The 12,984-nt window shown below is 38.3% G+C and overlaps 1 protein-coding gene across 2 annotated transcripts in view; it reads left to right on the top strand.

Annotated features, from left to right (window-relative positions):
• The window catches only part of MAP9 (microtubule associated protein 9), a 30,354-nt gene extending 18,053 nt beyond the window's left edge, over positions 1 to 12,301 (top strand). For both annotated transcript variants that reach the window (XM_073341430.2, XM_073341429.2), the window contains 5 exons: positions 402 to 491; positions 1,781 to 1,948; positions 2,410 to 2,555; positions 3,097 to 3,229; positions 7,759 to 12,301. In XM_073341430.2, the coding sequence (XP_073197531.2) occupies positions 402 to 491; positions 1,781 to 1,948; positions 2,410 to 2,555; positions 3,097 to 3,229; positions 7,759 to 7,881 (660 nt within the window). In that variant the 3' untranslated portion in view covers positions 7,882 to 12,301. The remainder of the gene's footprint in view (positions 1 to 401; positions 492 to 1,780; positions 1,949 to 2,409; positions 2,556 to 3,096; positions 3,230 to 7,758) is intronic.
• Positions 12,302 to 12,984: the final 683 nt, after the last annotated feature.

Genomic DNA, 12,984 nt, shown 5'->3' with positions numbered 1-12,984 from the left:
TGATGCTCCTTCTTCTTTCCTGCCCTTCCATGCTCACATTCTCTTTTTTATTTCCATACTGAAATCTTTTTGTTAAAATAAAGTTATTAATTTCTTAGGTTTTAGTCTTAAAAGTTGAAACTTTTGATCAGAATGTTTTTTGTGCTGCAGATCCTCAGAATGTGGTTTAAATGACACCTCACTAATCCAGATGGGCTTATTGCTATAGAAGTAGTTTGCATACATAAAATGATGATGGTGGTGATGGTGGTGGTGGTTATATATGAAAACAGAAATACTGTCAGTATTGCTTGTGGTCATTACATCAGATGTTGCTTTATCAATAATACTAAGTTACTTTGGTACAAGATCTAGTTATTGTTTAAAACTCTTCAGCTACAGCTTTTTCCTTAATCTTTTAGGATTGGTTGGAAAAGAAAAGAGTCTTTCTACTAGAACTGCAAAGAATTAAAAGGAACAAAGCAGAACATTTAAAGAACGCAAATGAAAAGGTTTGTTTAAAATATTTGATTAAATGGGAGCTAGCCAACTGCCACTCTATAGAGTAATGTCATTACAATATTTGTTGTGGTGTATTTAAAAAAAGAAAGAAACACAGAAATGAAATAGTGAAAACTGTTGTTATCCCCTTCATTGGGGCTACTTTGCAACCACTCTGCCATCAACAAGCATCTCTAAATCCATCATAGAGAGCCACAAGAAGATTACTCCAGTTTATGTGGAATGGAGCTGATGTAATAGCTGTTATATGTCCTAATCCTTGTGGCTGCCACAGGGAATATGGCTAGGGAAAAGAGGAGTGTAGCTGGTGCTTCCCTGCACCCTTAGAATCCTTGGATGCCATATAAATTAAAGCTACCTTTGCAGCTCCCTTCTTGTTTCACTTTGTGCATCTTGATTACAGCCAGCAGTCTGGGTCCATCTTTGTATTTTTATTATGATGATTATGGGATAGTCTGTATTTCAGCAATGAAATTTAAAGAAGTCATGTATCTGAAGATTTTCATGCTCTTGTCTTGGCTCTTCTATATTCAGCGGTATATAATCATAGAATCATAGAATATCAGGGTTGGAAGGGACCTTGGGAGGTCATCTAGTCCAACCCCTTGCTCAAAGGAGGACCAATCCCCAACTAAATCATCCAGCCAGGGCTTTGTCAAGCCTGACCTTGAAAACCTCTAAGGAAGGAGATTCCACCACCTCCCTAGGTAACCCATTCCAGTGTTTCACCACCCTCCTTGTGAAAAAGTTTTTCCTAACATCCAACCTAACCCACCCTGCAACTTGAGACTATTACTCCTTGTTCTGTCATCTGGTACCACTGAGAACAGTCTAGATCCATCCTCTTTGGAACCTCCCTTCAGGTAGTTGAAAGCAACTATCAAATCCCCCATCATTCTTTTCTTCTGCAATTCCAGTTCCTCAGTCTCTCCTCATAAGTAATCTACATTTAAAGCAACATGTACGCAATTATATTATATTAATCTTTCTTCATAAATTCTCTTAATTTTTCCTATTTAAGAACTAATGTTTTTTTATACACAGTCTTCAGAAGTGAGTCATAGTAGTTTCTATATCTCCCAATCTTGTAGAAAACAGCCTCATACTGTAGGTCAAAAAAGTTGGTCATGCTCAAGCAGTAGTTCAAATCACAGCTGAACCATTGATTTTAGAATGTTTTCTACAAGTCAATTTTCTTTCATTTTTTTCTTTGGCTAATGCTACATTTGAGAGTTTAGAAAATGCAGTGTTTTCTGAAGTATAAACTTTTCTTATGTAGAAAGAAGCTACTAAGAAAGAAGAAGCAATTGCATCTTTTGAAGCCTGGAAGGCAATGAAAGAAAGAGAAGCAAAAAAGAAACTAGCTGAAAAAAAGAAGCTTGAGGAGTTGAAGAAACGGAGAGCAGCAGAACAGAATGAAGAGAAAAAAGAAGCAGCTCAAAAGGCAGTGAGAAATCTATACCTGACAGACACTTAACTCAAGAGAGTCCTTAGTAAAAATGTAGTTGTTAACAACAAAAGAGGGACCCAAACCATACCCCTAGAGCTGGATACCCTGATCTTTGGGAGAATTCATGTCTAGATTGTTATCTTTGTAGCAGGGGCTAATCTCTCAACCTATGCACATACACACATTTTTTCTATTGACATTTAGGGTTTTTTTAATGTGAAATACTTTGTTCCATATACGTAACACAGAATAACGTGTTGGCAGCAGAGAGGCTTTTCTAATGAGCTGGGAGTAGTAAATTCTTGCTCCTTGTAGCAGTATCCTTTGCTAAGCTACAACCCTGTGAATGCGCAATCCAAAGGGAGATGGGTAGGAAAGAAAAAATATCTATAATGTAATGGAAGGTTTGGAACAAAGATGTTATGCAACTTTGCTAATGGACTTGAGGTCTTCTTTAGGCATTTGAAAAATGGAAAGAAAAGAAAGCAGAGTATTTAAGAGAGCAAAGTAGAAAGGAAAAACAAGCTGAAAGAATCAAGAAGAAGAAAGAAGAGGAAGTTATTGCAGAAAAGAAACGAGACAGCATGTCTGCTGTTGATAAATGGTACTGCTACAGAGGATTTAGTTACATAACTGTGTACGGGCCAGCACCTTTGTCTTACCATTTTGCAGGGAATATTTGGCCTGAGGGCCTGAACCTGCAGGGGGCTGAGGATCCTCAATTCTCACGGAAATCAGTGGGAGGGAAGGGTGCTTAGCACCTCACAGGGTCAGGCCTGTTGTTCCCAAATGTGAGTGTGGTAGCTTTATTTTCGTTCCCATTTGTCCACCTTATAAAACTTGCCATACAGCTTCTAGTCAATCTGCTGAATTGAAAGTCTCTTCTCAAGAAAGGCCAATGATTTGAAAACGCTGCAAATCAAAAGTGAGGTACATTGGGTAGCATGGAACCTTCTACTACCAATCCCATGCTTAATTAGTAACCCAGGATTAAAAAAGCAAGCACTACAACTACATGTTATCAAATTTGTCAGTAGACATAAATGTCAGTTCCTGGCAGTGTCCATGATGTTTGGTTAACCAATCACATTTGCAGCATTTTTTTAATTCAGTGAATAGTATGTTATATTTCTCTCCATATTTAGGAATGAAAAAAAGGAAGAATTTGTAAAACAAAAGAAGACAGAAAAAATCCAAGAGAAAAGACGGCAAGAAATAGAACAATTTGAGAGGGGAGAAAAAGATAAAAGGGCTATGGAGGAATATGAAAGATGGCTGGTAAACATATTTGTTCACACTTTACTACATTTATCCTTGTGTTTTTTAACAAATAATGCGTGTGAATAACTTTTGAATTATAATTTTCAATGCTTTTCATCATGTTATGAAAATGGCCAGGTGATGGCAGTAGTATATACCTTTTCATACAGTTCCTCTGAGGGTTATTTTAGCAAATCACTTAATAGTGCAGTGTATACAGCATCTGGCATACATGCAATATATTCTCCCTATCTGTATGCCATTGAGTTCTTTGCATTTTACAGTCAGTGAAAGTACAGTCTTCTCTTCTCCCATTCAATGTCAGGAAGAGCCACCTCTGAAGGGCCAACTCAGCACAGCACAGAACCAGCAAAGGCTAGAAGCAGCACCAGCTGCAAAAGTGAGTGCATTTAGATTCAAGGAAACAGTTTTAAATATGGCGAGTTGTATAAATCAATATAAATAAGAACGATTACATTGAGGTTTGAGATTACCTCCATTTGATAGGAAGGGGTGACCTCTGGTGTGCTATTTTGGGAAGAAGTCATTAGGAGCCTTTCCAGTCCCACAAAAACCAATAAGTCAAGATTTCTTTACCACCGCTCAGGGGATCCCTAGGAGACAGACAGCTAATGCACAGGAACATATACTGTGCTCTCAAAGGGTATGATTTTAGGAGAATGTCTAGCTTCTTCTGCCCCATCCCTACCAGCACTTGTCGTGATGCTGTTGGCAGCACGCTGAGGCATCAATCCTGTAAACAGATAGTCCCACTAAAGCGAAGCACCTACTTACGTGCTTAAAGCTGGGTATGTGCAAAAGTGTTTGCAGGATCAGGGCCTAACTGGCATGCTTGTTGCTGCTCTTCTGAACAGGAGCAGATTGTACCCCACATCACATCTCCTCTGTCCATTTTCTAAAATCTAGGCCTTGGCTGTGGCTCAAGTCTCTGTATTTTGGAGGTCACATCAGCCAATGTTTCTGTTCATCCTTGCTCTGCTGGCCAGAGCAGTATTTAGGCTTATATAAAAACAATGAGAATGTAAAACTCACTTTTTATAAATTTAGGGAAAGAACACTTGTGTGACTCAAGTTGTCAATTTATTATCTAGGTAACTAGGAGGATTTTTGTATGTACCCAGATTATTGGTGTCAGTAGTTCTAAGAAGATAAATAAGTGTTCTATTAAAAGACAAGTAACTTAATGAAAATCTGTTAATTCTTCCCCTAGCAATCAGTAGGGAAAACTAGTTTTGAGAATTAATTAAATCTTTCAGCTCATGGAGCAAATGGCAGCATTTATGGATAGCAAAAATAGGAATTTAAAAATCCTCCCTAAATACTTCTAAAACATAAAAATACAATAGAACAGGGAATTCTGTTGTTACTGAAGTGTCATAGTGTGGCATAGAGTTCACTGATTATCTCAAGGAATGCTTATCTGAAGGGAAGGGCATGGACAGGACTTTTTCCATCTTGAAATTTAAAACCCTAGAAATGGAGACAGAGTTTTTGTTGTTAAGACTTCCAAAACTCTTAACGTGAAAAAGATAACTTTGTTTCCCCTACAGTTAGGGGAAATTCCGCTTTTGTGATATTATTTACCTCTTAGCTACTCAATTTAATAGCAATATTGGTTCAATTTCCATTTTGTGATACCATGGAGTCATATAAATACCTAAAATAGATGAACAGATGCATGTAGGCACATTATAATGTTTGCCAGCATATATACTGACACCACACCTGGTTCTAGCTGGTGAGTAGTGAGATTTCAAGTAAGCACTCTTTCAAAACTACAGATCTTGGAGATTTGTATAGTATAGCAAGTTTATGTACCCTCTAAGAAGCTTGGCCCTTATTCTGAGGCTTAGCACTGCTCAACACCCAGTTTTTAACAGTATTCATCTCATGATGCACCTTGTACATTTGTACACGCTAGGAGTTGTGGTTAGTTGAATTAGATGGGTTTTACAGATTTGTTATTTTTCTATGTTGGAAATAACTCGGATGATTTTACAGATATATGTTGTTAAGGCTTATTTTGAAAAAATTTATATATTGGAAATCTAGCTCAGTAGTGGTGTAGTAGTGCTCAGCAGTGTTGAAACATGGGCTTTGCTACTGTTCCTTTTATCTTTCTCCCTAATGCTTCATTAACTGCGTAAAACAAAATCGTTACGTTGCAGCCACACTGCCATGGGGTATGGTCTTATCAGATGTTGTAAATGAAGAAAAGTTGCACTGACTCATTAGGTCTGTTGAAGCAAGTGTGCAAAAACAGCAGTGTGAACGTTGAGCCTCAGGTTCTCAAGTCCAGTCAGACCTCCGTGCCTGAGCTTGGGTGACTAGGGCAAGTCTCCTCTGGACACACAGTATCCCTGCTGCTATTTTTAGCATGCTAACTTGAGCCCTGCTAGCACGCACGTCTGTCTGCCAGGCTGGGAGGCTCACTCGCAGCTGCAGTGTAAACATACCCCAACACAGGGTCTCTGAAACAAACATTATTTAATGTATGACAGACTGCTGCTGCTATTTTGTTTCTTACTGTATCTCTCTTTCATAATTCTGATTGTGCTTCCCTCAACACCTGTGTGCACACAACCTTCTTCTTTATTATTTGGGGAGGAGGAAGGTTTTTGGTAAATTTATTTCTCATGGGGTTGTGAGTAGTGGTGAGGACTATTTGTACAAAAGGCTGTGTTGAAGGGGTGGGAGAGATAATAGCAGAAGCGCTCTGTTGGCAGGACTTGCTTATCAAATGTTAAAAACCAGCAAAACCAAAACAAGAACACTCAAATGATTTAAAAAAAAACAAAAACCTTTCATTAATGCAAATTAAGGTTAGGAACTGAAATCTCAAGAAATCAAGAAATTCTTAATTAAGCTGCCCAGACCAGCTTTAATGCTCATCTTGGAATATATGCTGTGAAATTAGGTTTTTCCTTAAACAAGCATACTATGCAGCATGTAGTCAGTAATACAGTGTTACATATAGCAAGGTGCAATTCCTTAGTAAGATATTATTTGTTAAGTACGGGCTACTAGTGATACGATAAATGCTATTTTTTTAATCATTACATATCAAATACCAGTCCTAAAATTTATTTCTGTACTCAATACAGATTCCAGAGTGACTGTAATTAAGTTAATTCTGAAATACATCCGCAGTATGTGTGAATTTATTCCAAACAGTGTGCACTAATCATATATTTATTCCTTTTTAGAGTATGTATCTGTCCTAAACTCATATGCAGCTCAGTATTTCAACAATATAAAATTTTGCCTTGACAGTACAAACTCTTTCCTCCGCAAACCACTACAGTGTTCCCTTAGAAAATCCTAAAGAAGTAACTTGCAGCTTGACTGAAGGTCAAAAAGCTCAGGCTTTGTCAGTCAAATGAAGGTTTGTGTTGGAGTGTGGAGAAAAGAGCAATGGCAGCTTGTAGAGGCAAAAGTTAAGTCAATTAGTCTGGAACCTCAAAGCTTATATTATCATTTGGGCCCAAGATATTCCTCGCATCTCTCCATTGATTTCGGTGGAACAGTTAGATGTGAATTTGACCAAACCAGACTGCCTATCCCTAATTCAAGAAGCATTTTAGAAGGAGTCAGAGTTTGGGAATTCACTGACTGCCCACTTTGAAATTTCTGTTGAAAACCAAGGTTCTCTACAGAATGAATTATAAATATTTTACAAAGGAACAAACTAAAAATTTCACGTAACGTGAAAATATTTTTGCAAACTTTCTGCTCAATATCATTGTTCTAATTTCCCAATGGTATGTCTAAAACTATAAAAAAGTCATTAGAACCTTATGACACTGTTAGCATGACATTAAAACAACAGAGATTTGTTATAGCTAAACTGTTAAAAACCTGTTTTATTACAGCATAGTGCCGGAGTAATTTAGAAAGCACTGAAAGGTATAGACATCAAATGCCATCCTTTTTTATTGAAAACAATATTTAATATTGGAGTTCAAGAGTCCTATATTTGATGCATTAGGATGTGAATAGGCAATTGAAGATAAATACAGAAATTAGCTTGCTATGCCTTGTATGTCATGCTCCGTGTTTGGGTAGTACACAGCATAGCTCAGCTCCAAGCATCCACCCGAACCTTGGAGAAATATAAGTCTGTAGCATGGATGTTGCACTGCTCATGCTGTGTAGCTGTATTTCTATAAGGGATGCTAGGATGAGCTTCCAAGCACAACTCACCATTGCACATTAACGTTACCTCTATATCTTCTCTATAATACGATGCCAGGCTTGTCACTCAGACTTTGTGTCACTATGAAGTGTAGATGGTCTGAGTCAGGGTGAAGAGAGCACTTTTTGTTTAAAATATCTCGAGGTTCAATCATCGCTGGGATTTGTCGTCAGTTTCGATCAAGTTCTCAGCCATTTTCATCTTTTTTTACATTTTATGAATTGCACCAATGAAACATCATGGACTTTCAACTAATATCTTTTGTAAAATAGTAATTATTTAATTTTCCTTTGACACAGTACTTCTCTGACACAACCTCCTCTAATTTCAGGAAACGAAAGAGAGGAGAGACCAGATTGAGAAAAAACAAAAGAAGCTCCAGGTTATCCTTGAGGATGAAACCCCTCCTCCATGGAGCCCGCCTGGCAAAGCTGTTTCGTCAAGGAACTACTGAGATGTCCATTACCCTTTGTGAGGAAAGTTCATGTCCAAAGTTCTGACACTGGCTAATCATCAATATTTCACAACAACTGACTTTAAAGTGAATTGATACTGGCTCTTGCATCCTTTCTTTTTTAGGGTGATTATTTTTAGACTCCTCAGTTGGAACAACTGGGTGTATGTGCTAAATAGCTCAATTGTTCTTTTCCATTACATTTCACCAAAAGATTAACTTGTGTGATTTTTTTTTTTTTTGCAATTAATTTCTTGGTTAAACTTTGTGTCATTTGGCCCCTTTTGGTGAAAATTCATGTTCGGGACACGCAGGGCCGGACTCTAACAAACCCTTCCTCATACGAGTAGCGCTTTAGCCCACAAATGATGCCATTGAAGTCAGTGGGCCTGCCTGTGGATTCAGCCTGAGTAAGGATGTCAGAATCTGGCCCAAAATGAGTGGTCAAGCAAGTGCTAGATATGTTCCCATACAAAGTGCAGGGTGAAGAAGTAGAAAATATTTGAAACCATCATTCAAGCATAGCTTCAGAGCTACATTATTTATAAACCGGTAAACAATCCCTGAAGATTGGCAGGGGGAATAAATACATTAAGCAAAAGGAAGTAAAAAAAAACAGTCCTGAGGTTTTTACTGTATGATGAGACTTGCAATGTGCAGTTGTGCAGAATGTAAGGATAACTTAGGTTTCGCAACAGGACAAATATCTTTGTCCGTGTTGAATCAATGGTGCTAGGTTTATTCTGTGAAGAGGGCCAAAGTATATTTTTATGATCCATGGGCCTAGCCTATAATAATAGGGCTATGTGCAGCGGGGAAAGTAACTTAAAGGACTTACCGGTACTCCGAAGTCCTGAGCGTGTGGCCTCGACCAGAAGAGGTGGGGCCTTTAAATACCGCTGGGGTAGCGGCGGCAGGGCTCTGGTGGTGCTTTAAAGAGCCCAGGGCTCCGGCCACTGTGGGGAGCCCCAGGTCCTTTAAAGCACCAGCCTGGGGAAGCTGGTCCGGTCCGGAACGGCATACTGGTTCTTGCTGGTACGCCGGACCCGACTGGCTTACTTTCACCTCTGGTTATATGCTACCTTGAGCCTCAGTAGAGCTCCTATTGATGTGCAAAGATTGATGCTAAGATATGAGCCTTTTGTACTAATGAAACTTTTAAAGGCCAAATTCCATTCTCAGATACACTCAAGTATGTGCACAGTAATTTCATTAACTGTCAGTATAACTGGAATTATTCCAGAGAATATGAGAACAGAATTTGTGACCTCATAGCTGTTTTAGACTGTCAGCAGACTCAGAATGACAACTTAGTAATGGTAATACCCCCTCTTGCACCCCAGCCCTGAGCCCTCTCCCAGAGCCAGCCCTCAATACCCCCTCCTGCACCCCAAGAAATATTACCAATAACGGTAATATTACCCTATCAACCAACAAAGAACTCAGAGTGTTCAACCGTCTGTGCCGGGTATTTGTTCAACCATCTGTGTCGGGTTGATATGGCTCTCACATTGAAGGTTTTTTGCCAAAGTGGCCTCCACTTCAAAAATAGTGAAGAGCAGTGGCCTAAATAATATGGTCATGTTGTGATTTGGACTATGTGGAGCACACAGGAGTAAGTGGACAATATTACATCCACTACTCCCCGTACTGCATCAAGTGGCTGGGGAGGTAAGGGAACACTCTGGCTAGCACAGCTGAGCTGTTGTTGGGGCATTATCATCCTACGCTGGTATAGAGTAGCAGGAAATTACTGCCTCTCATCCCAGAGTAAGGAGGCAACTGTACTTTTGGAGGGATGTCCCTGAGGTACAGTGCCTCTTTGTCTAATTCTTGATGGTGCATCTTATGGTCTCGCCACTTCCTCAAGACTGTACCTAAAAGTATAATCTAATCTGTATGAGCAGAATTTCAACGAGAAAAGAGTTCTAATGCCTTTTGCTTGATTAGTCTTGACTAATTTGTAAACCCTTCAAAATTAAGGAGCTGATATCTGTTAAAATTACTGTCTTCTATATAAAATGTTTTAAAGAGATGATCAAAGATTTTAAAGAGCTTTAAATAGAAGTGTTCTTTCATGTTAGTCTTGGAGAGATTATGGTGCAGCAGTAATAGTGAAGGTTGCACTGCAGAGTTCAATTTAAAACGGGTTGACATTAAACCTTTATTTTGTAAAAATCTTATTGAAATAGCAAAAACCAGAACATAAAATATAAGCTTTGAGCACTGTTTTAATTTTTCATGGTGGTTTGATGGAAATGAATTGATAAGGAAAGATTTAAGAGTTTAAAATTCTTCCCTCTTGGTGATTTTCCCCTCCCTGCTGAATTCTCTTTTTTTTGTACCCCTTTTTACAAGAAATCTGAAATACTCTGGGCCATGCCCTTTGGCTACATTGTTGCTCCTCATGGGCTGACTCCAGAATACATACATAATACATAGGCTGTATTTGAGAGAGAGAGAGAGAGACACATACTGTTGATAATGCACTTTAGCACTCCATAAATTTTTTTTCTTCCATCCTCCACAGATACCAAAAAGCAATGCATACCCCAGCTTCATTAGACTTTCACTCTAATAAAAAATCTTAACAGTGACCTCAGCAGTGTTAAGGCAGAATAACTTTATAAATGTGTGGAATATGTAACGATCAGATGTGCTGATCTGTTTCTGTAAAAGCATAGGAGGACACTGTTAAGAGTTTATATTAGAAGGGGTGTATGTCTTGCTTTTGGGTATCTGCTGGAGATGGAAGTAAAAGCCTCATGGAATATTGGAGTGCATTGTCAATAGCTTTGGAGGTAATATGAAGGTGGAAAGGACTATCTTGTTAACTTTTTATTTCCTTGCTTATGTTTTGGTTGGATGGAGTGTGTCGTGTTACATCCTTAATTGTCACTAAATATAGTTTTGTTTGCTAATTTTTATTTTGGAGGACAGTTTTAAAATACAGACACTATGGAAAGGAAGGATAATTATCTCTCGTATTAGATTATACACTGTGTCTATTTTTCCCTTCCTCTACATATTTTGTGTGTTATAATTTTCTAAATGTATTAAAAGATTATGTTTTGCAGTCCATAGGTTCAAAATCCATGTGTGGTTTCCTCCCCTCTGGGAATTTGGCCAATAAATCTCTGGCTACCGTTAGTTGTGATTACATATGGAAATATGGGGAGATGTTTAACAGTAATACCCATTTTTTATTTTATTTTTTAACTGACTAATTAGGGAAGTAAAACATGGAGAAGTTTATATGCTGTCCGGGAGAATATACTGAGGTGAATTTTATGTATGTATAATGACCTATTGATTCCCTCAATAACAAGATTTGCTGATCTTGGGAATAAACTTCACAGTGAGCAACATTTAGGAAAATGGAAAATATACAGGGAGCGGGGTTGATATATGAGCACATCAAGATCAGAAGAATTTGAAGTAAATAATGCAGACTAGCTACATGACATTTGGGATGCTGTTTTACCTAAATAGTTTTGTAGAGTTCAGAAGCATGCTGGGCATTTAACAAAGTAAGAAAGATAGCTCCCTGCCCCATATATCTTATTTTTTTTTATTATAGACATGACCGTACAACTGCTTTGGATACTGTCAGACCTCTATTGAGCGTGCTCACAATCTAACATTGTCTCATTCCTGTTTATTGAGCATGCTCACTACTAAACATTACCTCATTCTTAGCTACTGGACAAAGCTGCTCCAAACCATCCCAGGCTGGAGCTGTTTGACCTCTCTCTACCCTTATACTGCAGGTGCTCATTCCCAAGCATTTTCTCATTCTGAACATACTAACTTGTGTTGCTTTTCCTCGGAGCCATGATTATCTCATCTGACCTTACTTCCCATGCTCCAGATCACCATTACTTTGTGGCCATACCTTAGTAACCACAAAAACAATGAGTGGGTCTGGTGGCACCTTAAAGACTAACAGATTTATTTGGGCATAAGCTTTTGTGGGAAAAGCCCACTTCTTCAGATGCAACATTAAGTAACCTACATTCTACTCGGCATGCTCAGCCCAGAAATACTTTGTGGCCATACCTCATTCTACTTGCAGCACCAGTCTTGTGACCTAAAGCATCCAGTGGTATGTGATCTGCAGCTTCTCAGTGGTGAAGTGACTCCTGCTTATTCAAGAAGGAAGCTAGGGATACAAAATGGAGATTAGGAATACAAAGTGGAATCTGGGGAATTTCACTGGTATCAGCTACAAAGAGCATACTTCTACCATTGATGAAAGAAGTATTATAGACATGCAAAGGCATCTATAGTGTGTCAAATTCAGTGTTTCAAATATTATGGTGAACAGTTGTGAGACTTCTGTATAATTTATCTTCTAAGTGCTAAGTCAAATTACAGGTTGACACGTACTTGGCAAGAAAAATCTGATAAAAGCATAAATAAATGTACTTTAACTTGTATAAAATCTTCTCATTTTACCTTAATTAGGCAAATATTGTAAATATATTGTTGTACATAGGGGAAAATATTTTGATATTAAATTTTGTTTTGATATAGTGAAATCAGTGGTTTCATTTTAAATTAATTTATGAAATCTTACTAGAAACTTTCTATGTATTTAAATCACCTAATCAGTTTCAATGAACACAAACCATTCTTTCATGATTGCTAATATTATAAATAGAACAGAGGGACAAATCCAGGCCTCAGATTTGGAGGCAGAACTCCCCTTTCATTCCATCCTTCATGCTAGGAGTCTAGGGTTGTTTGGCTCATTGACTCTACTTTCTGTTACTTCCGTTCCAATACAAAGAAACCACTGTGAAACACCAGTGTTTCAAAGTTATGTACCTGACATATGAGCAGCATCTGATTTATATTTCCCCCCAGGTATATTATTCATCAGTCAAGCTTCTAAGTTGATGCATTAAAAGTAGAAATGAATGACCAAGTTAAACTATAAATGCTTTCCAAGCCATAGCAACCAAAGAACATCATGGTATGCTGGCTCTGTGTCCCTACCAGTGCAAAGGGAAGGACAGATATTCCCCACCCCTTTTGCTCCAGAACTGGGGATCTGCTCAGCAAAGGAAAGTTTAAGTAAATCAACAAGTGCAATGTAGG

The sequence above is a fragment of the Lepidochelys kempii genome, chromosome 4 (genome assembly GCF_965140285.1).
Source record: "Lepidochelys kempii isolate rLepKem1 chromosome 4, rLepKem1.hap1, whole genome shotgun sequence".
In the NCBI taxonomy this organism is placed as follows: domain Eukaryota; kingdom Metazoa; phylum Chordata; order Testudines; family Cheloniidae; genus Lepidochelys; species Lepidochelys kempii.
The sequence above is the reverse complement of the archived record's forward strand: the minus strand, read 5'-3'. Positions and strand labels throughout refer to the sequence as shown.